This window comes from Mirounga angustirostris, unplaced genomic scaffold (genome assembly GCF_029215605.1).
Source record: "Mirounga angustirostris isolate CCGP_5_RB_7025 unplaced genomic scaffold, mMirAng1.0.hap1 SCAF_15, whole genome shotgun sequence".
Lineage (NCBI taxonomy): Eukaryota > Metazoa > Chordata > Mammalia > Carnivora > Phocidae > Mirounga > Mirounga angustirostris.
Window position 1 is genome coordinate 87,141,794 of NW_026991723.1, and position 27,129 is coordinate 87,168,922.

At 54.7% G+C, this 27,129-nt stretch overlaps 1 protein-coding gene across 9 annotated transcripts; it reads left to right on the forward strand.

The window, feature by feature from the left end:
- Window positions 1-25,307, forward strand: MIGA2 (mitoguardin 2). Of its 9 annotated transcripts, none has more exons than XM_045883299.3 (16): window positions 1-107; window positions 2,905-3,131; window positions 4,006-4,216; window positions 5,911-6,023; window positions 6,901-7,018; window positions 7,405-7,538; window positions 12,795-12,912; window positions 14,335-14,435; window positions 15,034-15,149; window positions 16,106-16,178; window positions 16,345-16,431; window positions 20,864-20,962; window positions 21,290-21,424; window positions 22,130-22,183; window positions 22,970-23,086; window positions 23,327-25,307. In XM_045883299.3, exons 2-16 carry the CDS (start codon window positions 3,036-3,038, stop codon window positions 23,531-23,533), a joined length of 1,779 nt encoding a protein of 592 aa, XP_045739255.1. In that variant the 5' UTR covers window positions 1-107; window positions 2,905-3,035; the 3' UTR covers window positions 23,534-25,307. The 9 variants fall into 9 exon arrangements, 5 of the variants coding, with proteins under 5 accessions (XP_045739255.1, XP_054365429.1, XP_064436108.1 ...); XM_054509454.2 differs by having other exon boundaries at window positions 43-107; window positions 2,950-3,131; XR_006792219.3 differs by lacking the exon at window positions 1-107 and having other exon boundaries at window positions 20,845-20,962; window positions 23,327-23,464.
- Window positions 25,308-27,129: the final 1,822 nt, after the last annotated feature.

The following is a 27,129-nucleotide window of genomic DNA, read 5'->3' on the forward strand; positions in this document are numbered from 1 at the left end:
AGGAGGGTTGGCCCGGCGTGAGGCCACGCCCCCCGCGGTGGCCGCGAGGTTGGTTGCGCGGGCGCCGGAGAAGGAGACGCTGCCCTTCCGCAGCGATGGGATCCTGGGTGAGTGGCGCCCCGGGTTGAGCTCGTGCGGCGGGCGACGCGGCAGGGCCCGGGACTGAGGCTTGCAGCGGGTGGGAACCGGGTCTGAGCAAGGATCTGGGTGGGAGCGCAGGTGTCCGGGCTCAGACGGACTAGAAGGGCCGGGGTTAGAATAAACAGGTACCCGGGCCGTGGGCGGCGCGAGAGGTGGAACGGAAGGTACCAGGTTAGGTCAGTGAGGAGATGCCCGGGCCTGGAACGTGGCAGGGTCGCAGGTACCCGAACGTGGGCTAGGAAGTACCCGAGATGGAGGGAGCAGGTGTGCCGGCCGTGGGTGGCGCCAGTGGGCACCTAGACGACCCTCAAGGATATTCCAGGGGTCGGGCAAGAGAAAAGGGGGCCTGAACTGGGGCTGCGCAGGGAGATGTCCAAGATGAGATGAACAGATTCTGAAGAAGGGGATATTGCTGAGGTTCAGTACGGGAATGCCCGTTACGCATTACAAGTGCTTGGTCAGACTTGTAAGGTGTGTAGGGTGCCATGAAGAGAGACTGGGCAGAGGGTGGTTCAGCGGAGTGCCTGGGCTCGGGACATTGCTGGGGTCAGGCAGGAAGGACGGGCTGCTCAGGCCAGAGTCATTAATAGGATTGCCCAGGGCAAGGGAGGAGGTTGCCACTGTGGAAAGTGTGGGCATCCAAGCTGAGGGTGTTGTAAATGCCACACGGGGGCCAAACGCGGAGGTTCCTGCCCAAGGTTATAGGGTGACTTCCCCAGCTGGGAATGGCGTTGGAAGTGTGCACAGGGTGGGAAACGTTGCTACAGGCTGTCATCGTGGAGAAGAGGAGGCTTCTCTCCAGGTTGTGTCAGTGGGGAAGAATAGAGCACGGTTGAGCTGAGTCTGGATCCAACCCTGGAGTGAAGCAGGCTTGGGGGCAGTGTCATCACCTTGCACTTGCCACTCTTCCTCGTCTGGAGCAGCAGAGGCTGCTCTTGACTCTCCTGCAGGCAAGTAACCAGGCCTCCCAGCCCCGTCTCACTCCTGGAGCACGTGTTCGGGTTCACTGTTGTAGCTCCCTGTGGGCTTCTCACTTGGGCCCAGAAGTCCTTCAGGTGTGGCAAGGAGGGAGACGCGGTTGCTGTAGCAGGAGCCTCAGGGGAAACACCATAGCTTCAGGATCCCTTGCAGCTGAGGTCACATCCCAGCTTGGTCAGTTAGCGAAGTCAGTCAGGTTGCGTACGTCTCATGGCCTCAGTTTCCCCATCATAAGCAGTGGTTGTCTCTGAGTGACTTGACTCCCAGCCAGAGCTTGCTTGTGGGAAGCCTGGCCTATAGTGTAAGTGCTGGGGAAATAGTGGTTGCTGATCCTCTGGTGTTCTGAGGCCTGGGCCGGGTTGGGGGAATGAGAGGGCCGGCTTATGATACGAACCCGGGCCCTGACCACTGGTGGTGGTCAATTCACAGCCTCCTGGCACGATGTCTCCTATCTTTTTTTTTTTTAATATTTTATTTTATTTATTAGAGAGAACGAGAGAGAGAGCATGAGATGGGGGAGGGTCAGAGGGAGAAGCAGACTCCCCGCCGAGCAGGGAGCCTGACATGGGACTCGATCCTGGGACTCCAGGATCATGACCCGAGCCGAAGGCAGTCGCTTAACCGACTGAGCCACCCAGGTGCCCCACGATGTCTCCTGTCTTAACAGCATGACCGTTTCCTTGGCCCTAGACTGGGTATTCCCCCACTTGCCCCCCTCATGCACGCAGCCCAGCGCTAGATCTACACTGGTAGGATCGTCCATCCTTCCCACTCACTGGGAATAAGCTGTTTCTTGTGCTGCTCCAGTGACTTTGGCCGCCGTCCCAGGTCGATAGGGTCTGTCCTGGCCTGTGTATTCCTTCCGCTTGAGGTCCCAGGAGACCTTGAAGGCATCCTTGGTCTTTGTGGTGGCAGTTGGGGAGTGCTCTGCAGGATCTTGGGGACTGGGCAATGTGTGCTCGAGCCATTTATTCACTGACCTTGGAATGGGGAAAGTTGCTCTTGTAGTTTGTGGTTCTGCTGGGGCTTGCCACTTCTGCTGCATGTCAGGTTTAGCTAAAGGGTTGTACTGAGCACAGAGTCTAAAGTCCAGTAGACCTTGGTCCAAGTCCTGATGTTACCTCATACTAGCGGTATGACTGTGGATTCCTCCTGACTTAAAACCCCTCTGAGTCTCACTTTCCTCTTTGGAAATTGGCAGAGATGGGGCGCGGGGCTAGATAGCATCTCCTTCACAGAATTGTAATGATCCTGTGAAATAACATATGGAAAGAACCCAGTGCAGAATATACACATAGAGTGTAGTCGCTTTCGCTATTTGAGGGAGCACCCTGCAGCTTTCATAATACAGTCCGCAGGAAATAAAAACATTCTTGGCTTTGTGGGAGGTGAAAAACATGTAATGATTCTCAGTCAGGGGCCTGACCCTTTTGTGGCCTGAAGTTTTTGTGTAGCCAGTGGACCACGGGTTTAAAAAGATTGTGCAAGTGTGGCAGAAAGCCCCAAGTTTGAGAATGACCTATCCATCTCCCAGGCCTTGGGTCTGTTCTTGGGCCAACATGCCAGAGATGCAGTCTTCTGCTCCTAGGGCTCAGGACGGGCAGAGGGTATGGGGGACATTTGGCTGCCTTCCTGCTGGTGGTTGCAGAAGGCAGGGGCCTGATTCCAGGCCTGGTGTTCCAGAGGTGGGCTTTGCTCCCACCTCATCCCCCAGGGCACTCTTACGGGCATTTCGCTGTGCTCACCTGAGCATATCCTTGTCTGACTTGGTCATCTGTCTCTCAGCTCTGTGGAAGGACCCTCTGGTATGTGTGTCCCTATCTTTCCGAGGCGTGGATGGTGCCTGGGACCCAGCCAGCAGCCAGTTGAAGACATTTTCCTTGGAAGCTCTTAGACCCGAGGGTGCTGGTCCTGCCATGGCGTTCCGGAGGACCGAGGGCATGTCCATGATCCAGGCGCTGGCCATGACGGTGGCCGAGATCCCTGTGTTCCTGTACACGACCTTTGGGCAGGTAAACGTTGGGATGGGTTGTGGTCCTGCCTTTACCCCTCTGGCCTCTGAAACACTGAGCCACTCATCCCAGGGTTTCTAGCCTTTGGGAAAGCCTGTCTCTCATTATTGCCCCAGGCTTCTGGGGTTTTCTCTTTGTGCAGAGCAGGAATGACTAGGTGAGGAGTCTGGAGTCCCAAGCCCGGTCTTCACGCTAGGGCTATGTGAACTCTTGGCCTCAGTGTTTCAGTCTATCAAAGGGGTCAATAATGCCCTTCCTGCCAACCGCAGATGTTTGTGGCTGACCAGGTCTGCTGTGTGGGGTGCAGCCCCACGTGAGGGGCTCCCAGTTCAGCAGGCAGAGAGTGAGGAGCAGGGAATTGTACAGATGGGGCAGTTAGATGGAGGGAATGTTACCAACTTCAAGGAGTCATTAAGAAATGGGGTCAGGAGACCTAGGTTCGATTTCTGACTCCCCGTCACCTTGAGCACGTGTCTTAACCTATGTGAGCCTCAGAGTCTCACCTGGAAAAGGACAGGCATTCAGCCAGGGAGTGCAGGTAAAATCCTAGCTCCGTGCCTGGCATAGTAGGGGCTCAGTCACTGCAGCTGTTAGAATCACGACCGATGGAGTGAGGGACACCTACTGGGCCCTAGATGTGATCTCTTTGGCATTGCCATTTTGCTGTCCCCGACCTCTTTACGTCCCTGTGGTCCACATTTCAGAGGTGCTGGCCCAGTGCCTCCTTGGGGGTGACTGCCTCTCATTCTTGGTCAGCAAATGGACCCCGAGTGCCTGAGGCCTCCTGTGTCCCTCAGGTGCTCCCCAGCACAGCTCTGCCCACCTCAGCTCCTCCAGGGAGATATAGCTCAGCCGCCTCCCTCTTTTCCTGCAGTCTGCCTTCTCCCAGCTGCGGTTGACACCAGGCCTGCGGAAGGTCCTTTTTGCCACAGCCCTGGGCACGGTGGCCCTGGCCCTGGCCGCCCATCAGCTGAAGAGGCGACGGCGGAGGAAGAAGCAGGTCGGCCCTGAGATGGGAGGTGCATATCTGGGCACAGTGCCCCTCCCCATCCTCATGGCCAGGAAGGTCCCATCGGTGAAGAAAGGTAGGTGTGAGGCGCTGGGGGAGGGCCTGACCTGGAGTCAAGTCCCAGCTGGGCCCCTGGTCACTGTCGGGTCTCGGGCTAGTGATGTCCTGTCTCCAAGCTGAGTTCCCCTCCGGGAAGTGGGGATGTGGTAGACCCTTCCCTGAGTCATCACCAAGTCAAGGATTTGGTGGGTGATGCAGCCAGATGCACATGTCCTGTCGGTGGCGGCAGTTCTCAGTATCTGAGGACCCCTTGGGAACACCCGCGTCCAGAGGGAGTGGCAGGATGCAGCTCCTCTGCTCAGGGAGGGAAGCCCCCTGGCTCAGGAGCAAGAAGGGCCATGTGGTTCCTGAGCCAGATGGTATTCTCTCCATCTTCCCCACCCCTTTTTTAAAGTTAAGTTCAGCCTTTTGAGCATACAGGTCTTTTTTTTTTTTTTTAAAGATTTTATTTATTTATTTGACAGAGAGAGACACAGCGAGAGAGGGAACACAAGCAGGGGGAGTAGGAGAGGGAGAAGCAGGCCTCCTGCTGAGCAGGGAGCTCGATGCGGGACTCTATCCCAGGACCCTGGGATCATGACCTGAGCCGAAGGCAGACACTTAATGACTGAGCCACCCAGGCGCCCTGAGCATACAGTTCTTTATGGAATTTTGTGTAGCACCTAGAGTCCTGTATTTACACCACATCGAGAACTGTCCCACTATGCTCTCAGTCCCCATGTCCTGTGTAGTCAGTGCCTCTCTCCTCCCCCGCCAGCCCCTGGTAGCCTCTGAGCCATTTTGTCTGCTGGTGTGGTTTTCAAAACCCTTATAGACCCTGTTCATTTTGTTACCCAGCAACCCACTGTTTGCCATGCCTGAATATCATATGGATCTCTTCCCTGGGCAGGAAGTCCTCACAGGCTCACATCTTGGGAGAAACCTGGTTTAAGAAGCAAAAATTCCCGTTGGGGCGCCTGGCTGGCTCAGGCAGTAGAGCGTGCAACTCTCGATCTCAGGGTCATGAGTTCAAGCCCCACTTTGGGCATGGAGCCTACATTAAAAAAAAGAAGAAGAAGAAGAAGAAGAAGGAAAAATCCCCTTAAATGAAAATGAATTTTAGTTGTGAATTATCATTGCAAAAGGGAAGTTTTCTCTTTACAGCTGGAAAAAGAAGTTTTAAGACTAGTCTAGAGCAGGCCCTGAGAAGCGCTGAAGTAGCTGGGTTTCTGTGTCCACGGGCCCCTGGGACAACTGGAGCTGCTCCTGTGGGCAACCTCTGGCTTGCCTAACCCGTCCCACCACCACCACCTCTGGTGTTACCTTCTGTTCCCGTCCCTACTTTTCTCACTTAAAAAAAAATGTTTTGTATTTAAAGAAGCCATTGTCTCAAATTCTTTTTGGAAGGAGAATTCCTTCGCAGGGGAGACTGAGTGAGAAGTAGGCGGAGAAGTCGCCAGACCTCATTCTCTGGCTTACCTGGCAGGTCCGGGGCCTTCTGGGCCAGGCCCTGTGCTGGGCGACAGGGATACGGTAGTGAGCAGGATGACAGGCAGGGGCGTAGCGCTCTGCTAAGCGCACGCACGTGAGCGCTCTGCCGTCCCCCTGACTTAGAAGGGTATGTAGGGCAAGCTCCCACATGAGGAGGGGGAGGGTTGCTGGAGGTGGGAACAGCCTGTGCAAAGACCGGACTCGAAGGCTGCGTGACCCTTGCCCTCCTGTTGCTCGCAGGCTACTCCAGCCGGAGGATGCAGAGCCCCAGTAGCAAGAGCAACGACACTCTGAGTGGCATCTCCTCCATCGAGCCCAGCAAGCACTCAGGCTCTTCCCACAGCTTGGCTTCGGTAAATAGCCAGGGCAGGGCACCAGGGGCTCTGGGCTCAGGCCCAGGTACCGAGGAGGCTCTAATCTCTGCCCTCGGGGAGCTGACAGACTGGAAGGAAGACAGGAGAGATTTCCTTCGGTGTCTCATCTGTCCACACAGGCTTTCCGAGATTGTCACTGCTCGCTAACCGAGGGCCAGGCTTCGGTGAGAGAGAGGTGGATAGGGGCAGAAGAGAGGTGGGTGGTCTCTTGTGGGGAAGAGACTTGTCTATGAAAGTTCATTCATTCATTCATCAGACACAGAGCAGGCGTCTGCTTTGTGCCAGGGACTCTGTTGAAGACAAAGAGATAAATGAGACAAAGAGAAGCATATTTTCTCCTGGGGAGTGGCTTTGGGCTCATTCGTTCATCTAGTGACCGCTTTGTGCAGTGAGCTTGAGCCCGGCTCTGCCCTGGGAACCCAGGGGTGAACAAGAGCAGGCTCTTGCCCTGGAGGAGCCCACATCCCAGCAGGGTGAGAAGTGTGGCAAACGTGGGCACTGCCCTGTCCTGTGGTGGTGGGAGCTCCCTCAGTCTTCCTAGTCCCCCCAGTCACAGAATGCCAGAGCAGGGAACGGGCCCAGGACGGCTTCTGTAGGAAGCTGCTGGGTTCTGGGATGGCCATTGGTCTCTTTCCTCCCACTTCTGCAGTTTCTGTAAAAGTGCCGCCGGGTGCTTAAAGTTGGTGGGACCAGGCCCTGCTGAGGGCTTGGCCGCGTGCCAGGGGCTGGCTTCAGGGGTGGTCTTAGGAGAGGGTGTGTGACATAGGACCAGGCAGTGGGAGGGACTTGGGTCCTACAAAGGGTCTGGGAGGGCCTTACCCCTTGCCCCTGGGTCCTTGTGCTGCTTGGTGCCCAGATGGTAGCAGTGAACTCATCCAGCCCCACGGCTGCGTGCTCGGGACCGTGGGACACCAGAGGGATGGAAGAGTCTGTGACTACCGGTGATAGCAACGCGGAGAGTCTCTACATGCAAGGTACTGGCCAGGAGGCCAGCCATAGGGCCTCTTCTGGGGCAGAGTTGGGGGAAGAATGGTCTCCTCCTGGGAGCCCAGGCTGGACTCAGGACACCTTCCCAGGTGCTGGTTTGGAACCCCACTCCCGACCCCAAAACCCTCATTCGAGGGTTTCTAGCCATTTGTAGATAGGGGACAGTCTCTAGGAACAAATCCAGTCTGAGTGGCGGCCTGTAAACTGAGCCGCCTTGGAAAAGTGACTAGGAGCCGGCTCACACAGCCCTGACCGTTTCTGTCCTTTCGTGTCCTCCTGCCTCCTTGTCCTTCTGACCCCATCTTGAGTGTGGGGCCTGGCTGCTCTCCTCTGCCGAGGTCAGACTCTCCCTTGTCTTCCCGCCCGTGCTCAGGCATGGAGCTGTTCGAGGAGGCTCTGCAGAAGTGGGAGCAGGCGCTGAGCGTGGGGCAGCGAGGGGACAGCAGTACCCCCACACCAGGGGACAGCCTGCGGAACCCCGAGACTGCTTCGGAGGTACTGTCTGAGGTAGGTTTTCCTCTCCCGCGTCCTTCTTAGCTCCCAGCCATGGAGAAGGTTGGAGGGGGTGCAGAGAGGCAGCCAACCTTTGGGAGGGAGTGTAGCAGCCCTGCCTTCTGCCGGGTGGTCCCTTGTGCTCCTGGATGGTGGCAGTTCCACCAGGTGACATTCCACCAGGATGTCAATCCACCCAAGGAAAATACACACGTAAGGTGCTTAGTGCCTTACCATGCCTGACGTGTGGTAATCACTCAGTAATCCAGGGGATGATCACACCCCAGTCCCAACTATGTGAGGAGAAGGTGCATTTTATGAAGGACTGGCGGGAAGTAGCCTGCGTTCAGCTGAGTGGATCTCACAGCCTTTGTCTTGTCCTTTCTTTAGACATTTTTTTTTTTTTTTGGTACTGTCAGTATTTATTTATTTCAATATCAGAAAAGAGAAATAAAGTGAAAAAAAGCTAACATTAAAAAATGTTTGTGTCCTGGATGGACGTTTACTGAAGCATTATCTTGTAACAGTGAAAAACCAGAAAAAACTGGAAACGATCTGCGTGCCCATCCGTAGGGATCTGGAGTATGATACTAGGGAAATCTGCATAGGCTGATAGGCTGCTGTCTCCACAGTATGTCATCAAGTGAAAAAAAGCAAGATGTGGAATGTGTATAGCGTGACCCGTGTGTAAACGTGTTCAGAAAGACATCTATCCATGCATACGTGTGCGAATGTGGTGTGTATGTGCGTTTTTACTTTCCTCTGGACAGATAACTCAGGAAACTGTTAACAATGATCTGTGAGGATTGGTTCGACAGGGAAAGGTGGAAAAAGGCTTTTATTGTACTTTATTGTTTGGCCTTCCTAATTTCTAGCTATGCTTATGGGCAGGGTTTATATAGGTGGTAGGATTGTGGACTGTTTCTGTTTTAGTCTTTATGCTTTTATGTATTAAAAAAAAAAAGCCCTATGAGCTCCTGTCCTCTGCTGGAACGAGGACAAAGTTGGGGCTCTTTGGGGAGCACTCTGATAGTATCTGGAGAGTCCGTCAGGATCAACTTCAGGTGTTAAAAAGGGAGGTTAACCCAGGGAATTGGTTGCACAGGTGAGGAGTGTGTCCAGAGCTTAGGATTCGCAGCACCTAGAACCATGGTACGGGATAACCGGCAAGCGTCACCTCAGCTTGGGTGGGGTAGGGCAGTGATACGATGTGAGGCAGGACTGGGAGGGGAGTTTGTCTGCCCATTGCCCCATCCCATGCTTCCTCCACCAATGCCTCAGTGGGTCATGAGCCAGTTGGTAGGGGAGCCTGGGGAACACTTTGCAGCACTGGGATGAGGACATGCCTGGCACAGCTGGTAACAACTTGAAGGTATGGTGTCCTGTACCCCAGCTAGGAACATCAGCTCAGGGCCTGCCACACAAGCAGGAGCACGGTAGCTACAGGACGGAGGACATCGGAGAAATGCCCCCAGAGGGTGACCAAGCCTCCGGGACCCAAGGGCACAGCTGCATCAGGTATCTGCTATCTGTGGTCAGACAGTAGAGGCCTGCAGGAGGGTTTTAGGTCATGGAAAGGAAGGGAGACAGCTCTATTTCCAAAACAGTATCGATTGCTAATACTACATCTTAAAATTCTAGAACTTTCATTGATCTTATCGTGAAAGCAATGAAGTATTCCTCATAGAATAGTGAGAACTACAGATATAGAAAAGAGTGGGGGAGGAAAGCGTCTAGTCTTTGATCTTTGATCAGGCAGCTCATATTGTATGATGAGGCCCTCGGCCTCCCTGAGCACTGGGGCCCTTGGCGGGATGCCACTGCCAGCCCTAGGATCCTGGTGCAAAGTAGGTGCTCAATAAACGATCTCTATAACCCTTCATCCAGACACAACCGCTTGGTGTCCTTCCGGGCATTTTTCTATCCTAAGAAAAATTTTTAACAGGTTTATTGGAATATTACTCGTATACCATAAAATTCATTTCAGTTTCAATTCTGAATTGTACAATTCATTGGCTTTTAGTGTATTCAGAGTTGGGTGTTCGTCACCACAATTAATTTTAGAACATTTTCATCATGTTCCCGTGGAGTCCCATACGCTTCATCGGACACTCTCCGTCAGACTCAGCCCCAGCCCACCCCTCATCTACTTTTCATCTCTATAGATTGGCCTGTTCTGGACATTTCTATAAATGGACTCATATTTAAGAGTCTGTTTTTTTGTTTGTCTCTTTTTCTGTTTGTTCGTTTTGTTTCTTAAATTCCACATATGAGTGAAATCATATGGGATTTCTCTCTCTGACTTATTTCACTTAGCATTCTACTCTGTAGATCCATCCATGTGGTTACAAATGCGAGGTTTCATTCTTTTTTATGGCTGAATAATATTCCGGTGTATATATATACCACTTCTTTTTTATCCATTCATCTGTGGATGGATACTTGCATTTACAGTAGCCAAGATATGGAAGCAACCCAAGTGTCTATCCACAGACAAGTGGTTATGTTTTTTTAGTATTGAATTGTAAGGGTTTTTTTTGTTTTGTTTTGTTTTGTTTTTTTTTTAAGATTTTATTTATTTGCGAGAGAGACAATGAGAGACAGAGAGCGTGAGAGGGAGGAGGGTCAGAGGGAGAAGCAGACCCCCCGCCGAGCAGGGAGCCCGATGCGGGACTCGATCCCAGGACTCCAGGATCATGACCTGAGCCGAAGGCAGTTGCTTAACCAACTGAGCCAGCCAGGCACCCCTGACGCACAAAAGTTCTTATTTCAATGAGCTCAGTGTATCTCTTCTCTTTTGTCCTTTGCCCTTTGGGTGTGACATCCAAGAAACCGGTCCCTAACCCAAGACCACTTCACCGAGAAAGAGCACACAGACCTCTGCCAAAGCTACGGGGCTGTGCCAGCCACACCGTACGGGGTCAGGTCCTGTCAGAGAATTGAGCAAATCGGATAGTGGGTCCCGGGGCTCCATGGGCTCAGCTGGGGCTCTAGCTGAGTGAGCTGAGCCACTTAACATCCTTGAGTTTTCTCTGTGAATCGGGGTCACAGCCATGCCAGCCTTCAAGGATGCTGCAAGGCTCAACAGCAAGGTGCCTGGTCCAGGGCGAGCACTTGGTGCGAGAACCATTTCCAGCATTGGGGAAATGGTTGGGACAGACCACATCTCCTATCCTCCTCTGAGCTCTTCCAGCTCTGTCCCCAGTGGCCTCAGGCCTAAACCGGCCCCCGGCTCCTCCCTGGGGTCTGGTTACATACAGGTGCAGGATCTGGCAGCCTTGGTAGAAAACAGAGGTGGGCCTACCTGTGCCTGGCCCCTTGGCCGAGAAGCTCCTGGGATCAAAGGTGCAGTGCCTCCTTCTTTCCACATACCAGCCTGGAAGCCAAGGGCAGGGGGAGGTCATTGAACCACAGGCTGTTGTGTCTTTGGTACAATACTTTCCCAAGCACACACGGTTCATAGTAACAGTGGAATTTGAACCCAGCTCTTTCTGGGATCCTGTCTGCCTTCTTCTTTTTTTTTTTTTTTTAAAGATTTTATTTATTTATTTGACAGAGCGAGAGAGCACAAGCAGGGAGAACAGTAGAGGGAGAGGGAGAAGCAGGCTCCCCGCCAAGCAGGGAGCCTGATGCGGGGTTCGATGCCAGGACCCTGAGATCATGACCTGAGCCGAAGGCAGACGCTTAACCATCTGAGCCACCCAGGCGCCCCCCTGTCTGCCTTCTTATTATAATGACATTATCATCATCGTACGCATTATGTTAAATATGTATATGTATGTTACATGTTACATATTGTGTGTATTATAATATACTTTGTGTGTTATATATGTGTTATGTACTATATCATAATGATTATTATATACTGTATCATAACACTTACCGGTCATCAGCACAGGCCAACCTTGTGGGAAGGACTTTGCATACCTTCTCTCCTTCACGTTTTCCCTAAAAACCTAGGAAGTAGGTACTCTCATGTCAGCTGATAGGTAAGGAAACAGAGGCTTAGAATGAGGAAGTAATTTACTTGAGGCCATACCGTTTGGAACTGGTGGTGCTGGGCTCAGAGCCCAGGTCAGCATTGTTCAGTAGGAAGCCACATAGCTCATTTAAAATTTCCCATAGACCATGCTAAAAAGCAAAAAAGAAACCGGTGAAATCAATTTTAATAATACATTTTTTTTTAAAGATTTTATTTATTTATTTGAGACAGAGAGAATGAGAGAGAGAGAGCACATGAGAGGGGGGAGGGTCAGAGGCAGAAGCAGGCTCCCTGCCGAGCAGGGAGCCCGATGCGGGACTCGATCCAGGGACTCCAGGATCATAACCTGAGCTGAAGGCAGTCGCTTAACCAACTGAGCCACCCAGGCGCCCAATAATACATTTTCTTATTTGTTTATGTCAAGTAGGTGGGCCTTGAAGTCACGACCCCAAGATCAAGACCTGAGTTCAGATCAAGCGTCAGATGCTTAACCGACTGAGCCACCCAGGCATCCCTTAATAATACATTTTATGTAATCTAGTATATGGAGTATATTATCGTATCAACATGTGATCAACATGGAGCATCATTGAGATATTTTATTTATTTAAAGATTTACTTATTTGAGAGAGAGAGACAGAGATAGCGACAGAGATAGCGAGAGAGAGCATGAGCAGGGAGGAGAGGGAGAAGCGGGTTCCCCGCTGAGCAGGGAGCCCGATATGGTGCTCAATCCCTGCGATCCTGACCTGAGCCAAAGGCAGACGCTTCACCGACTGAGCCACCTAGGCGCCCCTTGTTTTATTTTTAAATATTTGTTTATTTGACAGAGAATGCGCGCGCTCAGAATGGAAAGGGGCAGAGGGAGAGAGAAACTCAAGCAGACTCCCTGCTGAGCATGGAGCCTGACGTGAGGCTTGATCCCACGACCCTGAGATCAGGACCGGAGCCAAAACCAAGAGTCAGACCCTTAACTGACTGAGCCACCCAGGCGCCCCTGAGAAATTTTAGAGTGTTTTTGTTTGTTTGTGGTTTCTTGGTACTAAGTATTTGAAATCCGGCATGTGTTTGTACTTAGGGCACATCTCCGTTGGGACAGACCACATTTCAGCTGCTTGTTCGCTTTATGGGGCTGGTGGCTCCTGTATTGGGCAGCTCAGGTCTAGACATGTACTCTTGCTGCGGGGCCCCAGAGCCTGCTCCCCTTTTCCCCCCATCGGTGGTGAGGAGGGACCGTAGGCCTGGGGAGTGTGGAGGGCCTGGGTTGACGTTCATTGTTTTCCTGGCAGCCAGAGTCACAGCGAAGGGAGTTTGCAGAGAAGCTAGAGTCCCTGCTGCACCGGGCTTACCACCTGCAGGAGGAGTTTGGGTCCACCTTCCCGGCCGACAGCATGCTGCTGGACCTTGGTGAGCTGGCCTGGTTGCGGGCTGGAGTGGGACGGGGTGGGGGCAGGGTGGAGGTGGGAGGTGGCAAGAGAACTGGGGTATGGGTCCCTCAGAATCCTCAGAGCCTTTGGACCTCATTTGATCAGTGCCTTATATGTAGGTGGGGAAACTGAGGCCTTAAGGGTTAGGCGTTTTGTTTTTTAAGACTTTATTTATTTGAGAGAGAGAGAGAGAGAGAGAGAGCACAGAGGGAGAGTGAGGGAGAAACAGACTCCCTGCTGAGCAGGGAGCCCAACGTGGGGCCCAATTCCAGGACCCTGGGACCATGATCTGAGCTGAAGGCAGACGCTTAACTGACTGAGCCAGCCAGGCGCCCCAAAGGTGTTCTTTTATATGTAGTAGGCAGGAGCAGGGCTTGACGAGGCCCTGGAAGTCCCCGGATGTTGTGCCTTGGCCCATCCCCTGGGGAGCAGGCCTTCAGATGTGTGTGTCAGCATCTCCCCTGTTGGGTTCCAGGCCTTTGGTTTGAGCCCTTTTCTGTGGCACCAGGTAGGCAGAAGGGGTGGCTCATGGAGGTTAGTCGAAAATAGCTCTTGCTGTTGCCCCCTCCCCCCCGCCCCCGACTGAGGTCAAGGTGCGTGACATCAGGGAGAGAGAATGAAGCTGTGAGCTGGATGGCCAGTGTTGTCCTGGTGCCCACGGCGTGCCAGACCCCCTGCAGTGAGTGGACCCTGGGACCCTTCTTTGGGTGCTGTCAGCCGACTCCTGTGTCCAGCTCCCCAGCTCTGCCGGTGGTGACACAGGCCTGTCAGGGGCCGGCTACAGCGACACACCCTCCCACGGCCTGTCCCCAAGTGACTTTACCTGAAGAGGAGCCCTGGCCTACTCTGGCCTCCCTGTGTGGCAGAGAAGGCTGGTGGGGCCTTGAAGGCCATGGTCTCTGCTTATCTGTTCGACAGACCTTTCCTGAGAGCCCTCTGAAGGTCCAGACTCTCACAGCCCTTGAGCGGGTGAGTCTAGAAACACTGAGTCAGTGGCCGGTGCGTTCCCTTGAGCTCTTTGTCATCAGTGGCTAAGTTTCCGTTTGTCAGAGAGGGGAATCAGCTTGCCCAGGGCCACACAGTACAGCAGAGCCTGCCCGTGCAGAGTTCAGGGGCCATCGGGCCTCGGGGTGCAGCTCTGTGGCCGTGGGCAGTCCCCCTCAGGAGCCCCCTTCCACACCTAACTGTGCCCACCTCCAATGATGCTGTAGCATCGAGAGAAGCCATTCATTTGGGGCGATGAGCCCAGAATCTTCATGCATACGTGTTCAGTACACAGGAGCTGTGGGATCAGCGGCAACAGCTGGCCCAGAATCCGGTCGGTCGCTTTGCATGTGTGCATTCCAAAAAGCCCGGTGATTTTGGAGTCTCAGCTCAGCCCTTCTCTTCCTGCTCTTCCCAGAGAAGACCCTCATGTTGCCCCTGACCGAGGGCTCCCTGCGTCTACGGGCGGATGATGAGGACAGCCTGACCTCCGAGGATTCCTTCTTCTCTGCTACCGAGGTGATGGGGGGCGGGGTCGAGGGGCAGAGATGGAGGGTGGGGTGGAGTGAAGCCCGGGCCCCTGTGGGACTCTCACCATGAGTACTCAGTCATGGGAAAGTGAAGGCATTTCCTCTGAGAGGAGCAGAATTTGGCAGTCCCTAAGTGCCGCTCCCTGGGGACCCCATGCACTTGCCAGGGACAGGGAGGTGTGAGAAGCCAGGGGTCCTGGGTCCTGTGGGTGAGGGTCGGGGTCTCCATCCCCGTGGCTCCAGCGCACACTGACCTCTCCCTTCTTAGACTGCACGCTCATTTCTTGGCATTAGTCTCCTGCCATGGCCACGTGTGTCAGGCCCAGCCGCCTGCCTGGCGTGAGAAGATGTGGGCACCTGTCCAGTAGATGGTCCCTTTGGGTTGGGCCCCTGGCGGAGATGGGGATGCTGAGGGCCAGAGCCAGACTCAGATCGAGGCCTCTTGCCTGTTGGGTCAGTGTTCCCTCTGGCATCCCCTCTGAGAGGTTGTCCTCTAGGGCGTCCCCCGGGCAGGCACCCTCACCCCTTGGGATGCTGCGGACACAGGCGGTGACGCCACCTTCCTCTTCCTGTGCACCCTCCCCCAGCTCTTTGAGTCCCTGCAGGCAGGAGATGACCTGATCCCACTCTCCAGGCCGGCTGCCGCTTATGAGGAGGCCCTACAGCTGGTGAAGGAGGGGAAAGTGCCCTGCCGGACCCTCAGGCGAGCGTGTGGGGAAGGAGGCGGGGAGCAGGGGCAGGTGGGGTGGGCCCTGTCCCCCTTGGAATGCTCAGTGAGGACCGCGGTGCTCTGGCGGCAGCTCCCGCCTGTGCCGTGGAGAGTCTAGAAAGGCCTGGAGTTCAAAGACAGGCAAGCCTACAACTAACAACCACAAACTAATATAATTAATTAGTTAAATAATAATTGTTTCTACTTATTCTAAGTTATCACGGGGATCTAACCACAGAAACACAGTGGGCTCTCTTCCAAAGCCCCGTGTCCTGAAGTCATCCGTCTTAGCGGCAGCCCTGAAGCCAGCTGGGCCCTGGGGGGGACACAAACCTGATTCCTTCCAGGTTCTGTCACTTCCGAGCGTGTGGCCCTGGACGAGTTGCTTAACCCCCCTCAGCCTCAGCTTCCTCATCTGTGGCATATTTAGATTTCTGATCTATCTTAAATCAATTTTGCCGTTTGATATGAAACTCAGAACTTGGCTTCTGGCCATGACTCTGGATTTAAGTACGTGTGTTTAAAGTTCACCGACTGAAAATGGTTGAGAGTCCTGGTTACCAATGTGAATGAGGGGAGCCAGACCGGGGGGGGGGGGGGCGCTGCAGGTGCCCCAGAATGGGTGATAGCTGGGAGCAGGTAGGTCATTCCAGTCCTCTGCCAGTGAGGGTCCTTTGCTGGCTGGGGCCTGAAGGAGGCCAAGGTCAGCCCGACTCCCAGGGCCCAGACCCACCAGCTGCCCTCAGTACCACTGAGGACAACACACCCTCAGAGAGCGTCCGGTCCGCCTCTTCCCTTGGGTTTGGGGGGCACCGAGGCCTAGAGGAGGGCAGGCACTTGCCCAAGGTCATACTGCCCGGCTGAGGTAGGGCCACTCGGGGCTTCACCCTGACCCAGAGGGCATTGCTGGGTAGGTCCCAGGGGGAATGACTGACTGTGTTTCTCCTCAGGACTGAGCTGCTGGGCTGCTACAGTGACCAGGACTTTCTGGCCAAGCTGCATTGTGTGCGGCAAGCCTTCGAGGTGGGTGTCAGGGGCACCTGGAGAGGACAGAGCCTGGGCTGGGGTGGTCGGACAGGTCTGCCAGGCCCTGCTACCACACCGGCTCCTCTGCTCAGATGGGTCACCTGCCCGCCCCATTCCACTGACCTCTCCGCCAGCTCGCTCCCCTCCCTTCCTCGTTCCTTAGGGTCTTCTAGAAGACAAGAGCAACCAGCTTTTCTTCGGAGAAGTTGGCCGGCAGATGGTGACGGGCCTCATGACCAAAGCTGAGAAGGTAGCTTTTTTTAAGTTTTCTTCTCACCTTGCCTTTTTTTTTTTTTTTTAAGATTTTATTTATTTATTTGACAGAAACACAGCGAGAGAGGGAACACAAGCAGGGGGAGTGGAGGAGGGAGAAGCAGGCTTCCCGTGGAGCAGGGAGCCCGATGCGGGGCTCAATCCCAGGACCCTGGGATCACGACCTGAGCCGAAGGCAGACGCTTAACGACTGAGCCACCCAGGCGCCCCGCCACCTTGCCTTTTTTAATTTTAATTTTTGTAACTTTTATTTGGTTCTGTTTAAAAAAAAAAAGAAAAAAGCCCGGAACACGTGGGTGGCTCAGTCAGTTAAGCGTCTGTCTGTTGATTTTGGCTCAGGTCATGATCTCCGGGTCACGGGATTGAACCCTCGACCGGGCTTCCTCTCCTTCTGCCCCCTCCCCATCCCGCTCGCACTTGTGCCCTCTCTCTCTCTCTCTCAGATGAATAAATAAATCTTAAAAAAAAAAAAATCTGAAATCAAGCTGAGGAGCTTTGACTTCATCCTGAAGGCTCTAGAGGAGCTGGGAAAGGCTTAGGGGGCGTTTCCTGTGCTGATTCTGAAAAATACGGGTCTGTATTGCTTTTTATTTCTTTTTTTTTTTAAATTTATTTATTTGACAGAGACACAGCAAGAGAGGGAACACAAGCACGGGGGAGTGGGAGAGGGAGAAGCAGGCCTCCCGCCGAGCAGGGAGCCGGATTCGGGGCTCCATCCCAGGACCCTGGGTTCATGACCTGAGCCCAAGGCAGATGCTTAACGACTGAACCACCCAGGTGCCCCCTTTTTTTTTTTTTTTCTTTAAGATTTTATTTATTTATTTGACAGAGAGGGACACAATGAGAGAGGGAACACAAGCAGGGGGAGTGGGAGAGGGAGAAGCAGGCTTCCCGCCGAGCAGGGAGCCCGATGCAGGGCTCGATCCCAGGACCCTGGGATCATGACCTGAGCCGAAGGCAGACACATAACGACTGAGCCACCCAGGCGCCCCGATGCAGTCACTTTTATCGATGGCGTGGGACTCCCTCGGGCAGGCTCGCTGTGGTCCATCTGGTCCTGCAGTGGAGGGCCATTTGGGTTGTGTCTGATTTTCCACTGTCACACTGCTGTTACAATCCACCTGTTACAGACCTCTTTAGGTACCTGTGGTTTTCTGTGGGGCAAAGCCCAGATGTGGCAGTCCCATGTCTCGGGCACATCTGGGTTTTGCCAGTCTGGTCTCAGAAATGGCTTAACAGCCACAGTGCCTGCCAGCGGTGTAATCGTGTGTGTCCTTACATGTCGCCAAGCGCAAGGCATCGGTAACTGGACGTTAGTAACCCTTTTAATCTGTGTTATCCGTTCTTTCATGTTTCTTTGATTATTAATAAGGCTGCATGAATTTTCATGTTATTGGTCACTTGTTGGCGCAAAGCCCTTGAAAACGCCTCTCCCCTGAGTCCTTTTCACCTCACCCGTCCAACTAATGGTTCTAAAACGCACCTCTGGGGGCGCCCGGCTGGCTCAGTCGGAGGAACATGAGACTCTTGATCTCAGGGTCATGAGTTCGAGCCCCACGTTGGAGGTAGAGATTACTCAAATAAATAAACTTTCAAAAATAAATAAATAGGGCTCCTGGGTGGCTCAGTTGGTTAAGCATCTGCCTTCGGGGTGGCGCCTGGGTGGCTCAGTTGGTTAAGCGACTGCCTTTGGCTCAGGTCATGATCCTGGAGTCCCGGGATCGAGTCCCGCGATCGAGTCCCGCATCGGGCTCCCTGCTCAGCAGGGGGTCTGCTTCTCCCTCTGACCCTCTTTCCTGTCATGCTCTCTGTCTCTCATTCTCTCTCTCTCAAATAAATAAAATCTTTAAAAATAAATAAATAAAAAATAAAACGCACCTCTGACCTCGTCACCCACTGCCTGAAACGTTCCCTCGCTCCCACTGCCCTTGAGGTAAAGACCAAACTTTGTTTCGTGGCCGGCTGCCACACACACTTTGCCCTGTCCAGACTAAAGGGCTCAGGCTTTATTTATTTATTTTTTTAAAAGATTTTATTTACTTGAGAGAGAGCGAGCGAGCGGGGGAGGAGGGGCAGAGAGACGGGCAGACTCCCCACTGAGTGGGGAGCCCGCCGCGGGACTTGATCCCAGGACCCTGAGCCGAAGTCAGATGCTTACCTGAATGAGCCACCCAGGCGCCCCGAAGGGCTCAGGCTTTCAGTGTATACCCATACCAGACTTTCTCCCTGATCTGGGCCTTTGCTTGGTCCCTCCACACCTGGAACACTGTTGCTCAATGCTGTTGTCGTTCAACTACTATATTGTAAATACACACGCGGGAGTATAAATTATATATCTATAGGATTTAATGAATGAAAAGGTGAATCCCTGTGTACCCAGCATCAAGGCTAGGAGGTGGGACTTATACCAGTGTCTAGAAGCTCCCTGGTCCCCTTTCCTTCCCCTTCTCCTTGGCTCCCCGTCTTTTAAGTCCCTGCTAGCCACCTCGTCCCCAGGAGGGCTTCGCCAAGAGCCTTTGGGTTCACCCCGCCAGCGTGGCCCCATGACCCGGCATCCTGTTGACAGGATGCTCTCTGTCACTGCTCGCTGAGCTCCCTGAGGGCCAGGACTTCAGCTGCCCCAGCACAGGTGTGTGCCTGGCCCAGGGCCTGGTGTGGGGCGGGTGCTCCGTAAGTGTTCACAATTATTCTTCCAGCAGCTGCTGTTTACCCAGCAACGAACCCGGCGCTTTATTCGCGTTTCTTTACTTCTAGTAGCTCTTTTGGTCCTGACTGCAGTCTCCACTCGGTAGATAAGGAAACCGAGCCTGGGGAGGGCCAGGGGCTTGCCCGGATCCCTAAGTGAGGGAAGGGCAGAGTTGGCATTTGAACCCAGGTTGGCCTGACCTCAGCTGTGCCCTTGACCTGTTCTCAGGTTCTCTGTGGCCTCCCAAGACAGTGAAGGAACAAACAAGTGAAGGAAGGGCAGGTGAGGCTAAAGTGGGTGTCAGGCGCTTAGCAGATGCCTGTTCTCTGTGGCTGCTCCCCAAGGGGCCTGGGAGATGTGGCTGTCCTCGCTCTGCCTCCACCCCAGTGTGGGATGTAGGTTTCGTGAATGGCTGGGTAGCAGCTCTGGAGAGCGGAGCCTGCACTCAGCCCTGGGACCGGCGCAGGGATGAGTGCCCTGTCAGACTGTTGCAGGCAGGCGGAGCCGGGGCGGCCCCCCTGGGAGGGTGCTTGTTCTGTGGGCAGCACCTAGGCTCTGAACTTGCGAGGTCAGCCCCCGTCGTCGCTGTGTGTCCACGGGCCAGACCTGCGCCCTCTCCAGGCCTCTCCTCATGCGTTCGTGGGCGTGTCTCTGGGGACCTCATGAGATGGTGTCAGACATGCTTGGCCACCAGCCGTCATCTTCATCCTCCTCCTTTACATGTGAAGAAACTGAGGCTCGGGGATTAAGGCGTGGTCTGGGCTCATCCTAGCAAATTCTCTTTAAAACTTAATGAAAATAGGTGGGGGTTTTTTAATGATTACAAAAATATTCATGCTCATTTTAGCAAAACCCAACAGACACATAAAAACAAGAAGAAAACTTGTCCCCCATTCCACCATGTTCACATTTTGGTGAACACCTGTCTGGTGGCCCCTCCACCCAGGGTTCTGTGTCAGCTCCATCCTCCCTGGCTCTTGGGCACATCACTGATCTCCCAAAGCCTCAGTATGCCTTTCTATAAAGTGGGTGTACTAGTGGACTGTCCCTCTTAGTACTGCATGAGTTAGATGTGTTGATCCATATGAGAACAGACACTGGCTCCCCCTCAGCTCCCCTCATCTGTGAGTGCACATCCGCGTGTGCACAGCGTATCACAAGCCGCAGCTGAACCTCCCGGCCCCAGAGAGCGCAGGATCTATCCTGTGTGCCGAGTAGCGGCAGGTGTTAAACGCTATTCATCGTCAAGGTCCAGGCACCGGGCTGATTGTGTTACGAGCATGAGCTCACTGACTCCCCCAGAATAGGCCCAGGAGTGTGGGCCGTAGCTTCTCCCATTTCACCAGTGACACCCAGGGGCATGGAGATTTTAATCTTTGGCTGCTTGACTCCACCTCCTGTCCGCACGCATCTTTGCAAAGTGAGCTCATGCTGTCGTGTGTGTGCATCTCTTGGGAGGCATTTGGTACTCAGCTGTGAGTTGGTCTGAGACGTTGCGGGGTGTGCTCTTGTCGGATCTCTCCTGGACGTGCCCCAGTCTCTGAGAGGCACGTTGCTGTGGGCAGAGGACACTTCTTGCCCGGTTTTCTCCAAGGCCGCCGCTCAAGGATCGACTTCAGCCCTGCCTTGGCTTGTCCATCCACAGGCCTGTTCCTGTGGATCTCGTCCAAGTGAGTCTTAGAGCCTCTCTCATGACCAGAACAGGCTGTGCTTCTCCCCACAGAGCCCCAAAGGCTTCCTGGAGAGTTACGAGGAGATGATGGTCTATGCCCTGCGGCCCGAGACCTGGGCCACCACGCGACTGGAGCTGGAGGGCCGTGGGGTGAGTTGGTTTATGCTGAGCCCCAGTGCCGTGGGGTCCCTTGTACCTGAGATCCTCGAGCAAGGAGGGGGGTGCCTGTGCGGAGCTCTGCCTTGATTCCGAGGCCTGAGATGGGCCCATCGCTGCTGCGAGCCCTTGGTCCCTGCCCTGCCGTGGGCCCCGGCTGTGGGGGACACAGCCCCAGCTGCAGCCCACTGTGGCCTGGAGATGTGCCCACTCACCCGTGCGTTCCCACCCAGGCCCTCACGCACCTGCACCTCTCTGGACTCGGTCTTCCCATCTGGACAGTGGGCCTGCAGCCTTCAGAGCATCCCTGCCCTCTCACAGGTGGTGTGCATGAGCTTCTTCGATATTGTGCTGGACTTCATACTCATGGACGCCTTCGAGGACCTGGAGAACCCTCCATCCTCGGTGCTCGCCGTCCTGAGGAACCGCTGGCTGTCAGACAGCTTCAAGGAGACGGTGGGTGGCTGCCCTCCGCATCCAACACACACACTCATGTCACCCCATGCCTTGGCCCAGCCTCTGCTTTCCTTTGGGCACCTAGCCTGGGCCCCCCACCCAGCAGGCAGCAGTCACCCCACTGGGCGGGTTCCTCTCCCCTGCGTGATGTGCGGCTCCTGAATCTGGGCAGACCAGGCATCTGCTCTGCAGCCGTTTCCCAGGGGACCCCGTTGTTCTCTGCACCCCTGTAGAACCTGCATGGTGGGCGTTGTCCTTCTGCATTGTGGTCTCCGTTAATTCTACTCAGTTTTAATGCATCGTACTGAGTTAAAACAGGAAAAAGAAAGGAACAGCACGGGAAGTTGAGTGTGGGGCCCTGTGGGGCAGGCGTGACCTGGGGCTGGTCTTCATGCAGTTTGCAGGCGGTGACCGTGGACCCCCACAACCTCTGAATGTGGTGGGGGTGCGGGGTCATGGTCATTTTAGAGAAGGAAACTGAGGCCTGGAGAAGTTCAGTGGCTGGTCCAGGGGCCCCAGAGCAGTGTTAGAATCAAGTTCAGGTTTAGGTGTGTCCGGTTCCTGAGTGAGGGGAGGGAATCAGCAGAGCTCAGGCACCAAGCCGCATCTTTCTGCTTGGGGTGGTGGAAGCTGGGGGACACAGATAGAGGCTGCAGGCCCGGCCTGTCCTGCTGAAACCTGGGTGGGGTCCCATATTTGGTTTAGGCTCTGGCCACTGCTTGCTGGTCAGTCTTGAAAGCCAAGAGGAGACTGCTGATGGTGAGTGACCCCCTCGGGCCCCGGGCATGGTACCCACCTCAGCTGACCCACCGGCATGCCCTGGCCCTTGGTCTGGGGGCAGGGTGGGGTGGGGAGGGGTGGGCAGAGGAATGGGGCTGGTGCAGGGAGGTCTTGCTAAGCCCCTAGGCCCTGTCGTACCTCTTGGCCTCTGCCATAGCACTGGCCACCTCTCCTGCCATTAGCTGTCCCTTGACCAGGAGGACCTCAAGGACACACATAGGTCTGCTTCGTCTCCTCCCCAGGACTCCGCACAGCATGGGCCATCGGGAAATGTGGAAGAGCTCAGAGGGGAAAGGGCATCCTTGAGGGAGGAAGGGCCTGCGCAAAGGGGTGGCAGCTGGCTTGGTAGAGGCATCTGGTGGGGGCAGGGTGCCCCAGGAGCAGGCAGAGCAGCCTCCCTCCCGCCCCCAGGCCGCTGTTATCTGCCCTCCCAAGCGGGGACTGGTTGCTCTATCTGGGTGCGATCCATTGCTCCCCTCTGCCAGCCAGGCTCTGCTGCCCGGCTAATACCAGCTGCCACTGCCAAGTACACTGGGCACTTCCGGTGCTGAGCCCACCCCGCCCCTTCCTCGTGCAGTCCTCACAGCGACCTCGAGGTTACCCCCATTCTGCAGAGGTGGAGGCCCCTGTCACTTGCCTGGGGTCACCCAGCAAGCACGTGACTGAGCCAGGCCTCCCTCCAAAGCCCAGCTCTTCGCTAGGCCCCCAGGGCCCGGCCGCCTTCCCCAGCTGGCGTCCCAGCCCTCAGCTTCGCTACCTTTGCAGGTGCCCGATGGCTTCATCTCCCATTTCTACTCCGTATCGGAGCACGTTAGCCCCGTCCTAGCCTTCGGCTTCCTCGGACCCAAGCCCCAGCTCTCGGAAGTCTGTGCTTTCTTCAAGGTAAACGGAGTGCGTGGCCTGCCTGGGCTGTTCGGCGCACGCGGGTCAGGGGTGGGGTGTGGGGGGGCCGGTGCCTGGAAGGAGGCCGGCCCACAGGGGTCCACAGGAAACACTGGGAGGGCGGAGCCTGTGGATGGGGCGGGGCTCCGGTAGCCAGGGCGGGGCTCTGGGTGGTCTGGAGGGCCTCTGTGCTGGGGGGACGGGGCCTGAATCCCGGCCAACGCCAGCCTTGCCCCCCAGCACCAGATCGTGCAGTACCTGAGGGACATGTTCGACCTGGACAACGTCCGCTACACCTCCGTGCCGGCCCTGGCAGACGACATCCTGCAGCTGTCCCGGCGCCGCAGCGAAATCCTGCTTGGCTACTTGGGGGCGCCAGTGGCCAGCAGCGTGGGCCTCAACGGGACACTGCCCCGAGAGAACGGGCCCCTGGAGGAGACGCAGTAGCGGCGGGTACAGGCTTGGGGAAGGGGACTGCCTGGGCCTCGTCCGGGTGGCCGTGAGAAGGCCGTCTCCTCCCCTCCTTTGGGTTGGCATTGAATGGCCTGGGGATCCATGGCCATCAGCAGGGGCAGAATCTGGGCCTGGGCGGCCGAGGGTGATTGCCCCTTACCTTGTCCCTCATCATCATTTGGGAATCCCTGCCAACTGCCTTGGAGAGGGTTGGAGCCCCTGGGAGCCCGCCTGACTGCCCTCAGCTATCCCTGGGGGAGGCGGCAGCTGGACCAGTGACCTGCGGGGCCCGAGGGAGAGGAAGGTGGTGGGAGAGAGGGGGTGGTATTGTGAGGAGAGGTGGGACAGGCAGACCCGGGATGCCCTTAGTGTGGGACCCCAAAACCTCCCCCCACCCCAGGGCTGCTGATGAGGGGGGCTGGGAGGGTAGAGGTGGAAGATGGGGGTGGCAGGGCTCTGGGGTGAAGGCCACGATGTCCTGAGCTAGAAGGAACCTGGGCTAGATGGTCTCTGGCTGCCCAGTCCCGCTGGCCCCCACCCCTGCCACCACCCTAGAGTTTGCAGCTCCAGAAAGGGAGGGTGGGGTCACAGAGTGCCTGAGGAACACCTTGGGAGGTGGCAGGCCTGGACCATCCAAGGGTGGGACAGGCCGGGTCTGCTTCCCTTGTGCTCAAGTCTGGGCAGGGACTGGGCCCTTGGCAAACCCAAGCACGAAACCAGAATGCTGTCTTCTGACGTGCCCTCATCCTGCCAAAGACTGTCATTTCTCTTCCCCTTTTGCCACCACCAAAGACGGAGGAGGTGGGGCTGGTCCTCCCGCCCACCCACCTGCCTCTGTGAGCCTGGACCCCCCTGGGTGGTGCTAGGGCTGAGCTGGAGGCTCTGACCAGGGCTCATCTCAGGCCCGTCGCCTGTGCTGCCATTGGTGGGGGCCCAGGGACCACATCAGGGAGGTCAGAGGACACACAGGGCTGGACCGAATCCCCTGCCCTCATTAGGACAGGAAACTTTGCCAGGCGCTTTGCCTTTGGCTCGACGCACAAATGCTCTAGCTGTGCAGTGGCTGGTCCTACAGCTGTCCCCACACTGTCCCCATATTGTCCCCATGTCTGCGGGGTGCTATCAGCCCTGCAGACTTACTTCTCTCACAGTGTTTTCACCGGAGGTTGGATGTTTTATTTATTGCCTTAACACTTTATTTTGAGGTTCTGCCCCTTTCAGGCCGAGAAGCCTCCCAGAGACACTGAGGCCTCTTTGGTCTCCGTACTCCGGCGGACTGGCTCCCCAGACCAGGGCCCCTCTCCCCTGAAAGGCAGAGGGGTCCCGGGAGGGAGAGAGAGGAGAAGCAGAGAGGGGTGGTGTGGGCCCGGCCTATCAGCTCTGAGCTCACTCCCCCTACCTGCACGCTCCCTCCTGTTCCTCAGACTGGGGGACCCTGTGTTGAGCCAAGGCTCCGGCTACAGCCCCCGCCCTCTGAGGTTGGTGTCCAGGAAGGAGCAGCCTCCTGGGTGGGAAGGCCTGGGGTGGCTCTCCTCCCCTCCAGCCCCACATTCCATTCATTTGCACTTACCCTGCGCTATGAATGTCATCTTGGGCCTGGGCCCCGGCCACTCTGATTTGCTCACAGATCACTCAGAGTGGCCTTTTCATCTTGTCTTTGTTTACACATCCATGCACTGCCTCGGGCACTTGATTTGTTGCAGCTTCCAACTTTTGTATGGTAGAGTGTGTGTGCATCGACTTCCAAATAAATGATTTAAACAATGTCCTTCCGGGGCGCCTGGGTGGCTCAGTCAGTTAAGCGTAAGCGTCTGCCTTTGGCCTGGGATAGAGTCCCGCATCGGGCTTTCTGCTTGGTGGGGATCTGCTTCTCTCTCTCTCTCTCTCAAATAAATAGATGGGATCTTTAAAAAAAAGTTGAAAAACAATGTCCTGCCACATGGCCATGCTGATGGGTACATGTGTGGTCATTTGCTTCCTGGGCGACCCCTGGGGACTCGCTCTTTGGGGTGCAGTGGGTGGAGTTTCCAAGAGGGCAAAGGTGGAGGGAAGCCTGGTGGGGCCTGGGAGCCCCCTTGGGGCCACTTAGCAGCCTGGCAGGTTCAATGGGTCCTGAGGCAGGGAGGGCCCTCAGGATGGGGGGGTCAAGTGGGGGAGTGATCAGCACAGTGCTTAAGGGCATAGATGGGGGGCAGCCTGGGTGTGGATCCAGCTCAGGCAGCATCTAGGTAAGGTCGCTTCTCTCTGGGCCTCAGTGTCCACATCTGTAGGATACAGTGGTTGGACCAGCTATGGGGGCGGCAGGCAGGCTCAGGTTCAGTCCCCGTAGAGCCGGGGTGAAAGCCTGGAATGGGTAGGAATGGATCAGATCCAAGCTGTCCAGATCAGATGTTTTCACAGGCCTTGGGAAGTTTATTGGAAAGGTACTCAAACCTCCACTTTGAAAATTTTAAATGTACAGCAAAGTTAAAAGGAAAATCCTAAAAAGATCGCTTATCAAACCAACACCTTGAATCATTAATTTACATTTTGCCATATTTACTTAATGTAAATATTTCTTCTCTAAAATATTTCAGAGTGTCAGACACATACTTCACCCCTAAACACTTGAACAGGCAGATCTTAAATAAGGTAGCTTTCCGGCATAACCACAATGCCATAATGCCTAGGAAAATATTATTGGTAACTATTATCTGCTAGGATTCTGAAAAAAAAAAAAAAAAAAGCTTCTGATCGAATGGAGGTGGCCAGTTCCACCTGAAGAAGAGGACAGATGCTTTCTTTTAATTGTTTCCTTTGCTGACCTGATCCGTACCTCCAATGCTGGCAAATAAGTTTGCATTCAACAGTTTTATTAAGGTACAATTTGTATGCTATAAAGTGACTTGCTTTAATGATTTTTTACTTTTTTAAATTTTTATATATATTAAAAAATTTTTTTTAAGTTGGCCCTACCCCCGCGTGGAGTCCCAAGCGGGGCTTGAACTCATGACCCTGAGATCTAGACCTGAGCTGAGATCAAGAGTCAGACGCTCAACTGACTGAGCCACCCAGGTGCCCCAACTTTAATGATTTTTTTTTTTTAAGTAAATTTATAGAGGTGGGCAACTGTAACCACAATATAATTTTAGAATAGTCCCATAACCCCAGAAAGACCCCTTGTGCCCATTTGCAGTAAATTCCCCAGCCCCCAGGACCCCACTCATTTATTTTCTCTCTCGACTTGCCTTTTCTGGATATCTCCTGTAAATGGAATCATAAATATGTGGTCTTTTGTGCTTGGCTTCTTTATATAGAATCATATTTTTGAGATACATCCATTTTACGGCATGTCTCAGTATTTTATTTTTCAGTTGCTGAACAGCATTCTGCAGTGAGTTTTTCCCCTTCTTTTTTGCACACCAGGATGGATTCACGAGTTTTGATTTATTTCATAATTTATAGTCACTTGCAGTCATTCTTCTGATGCTCAAATGGTCACAAAATTGACCACCAGGAGTCCCTTGGAGCTGACTCCTGGGTCTATTTGACACCTCCTGCCCCATCAGTCTTCAAGCACTCCCTTCCCAGTGTAAGATGTCCCAGGAAGC

Excerpts from the sequence above, each read along its gene's own strand:
- MIGA2 (XM_045883299.3), top strand. The coding sequence starts at position 3,036 with ATGGCGTTCCGGAGGACCGAGGGCATGTCCATGATCCAGGCGCTGGCC. Across the intron at positions 15,150-16,105 it reads GTGCCCTGCCGGACCCTCAG|GACTGAGCTGCTGGGCTGCT; the intron begins GCGAGCGTGTGG and ends GTTTCTCCTCAG. Across the intron at positions 16,179-16,344 it reads GTGTGCGGCAAGCCTTCGAG|GGTCTTCTAGAAGACAAGAG; the intron begins GTGGGTGTCAGG and ends CTCGTTCCTTAG.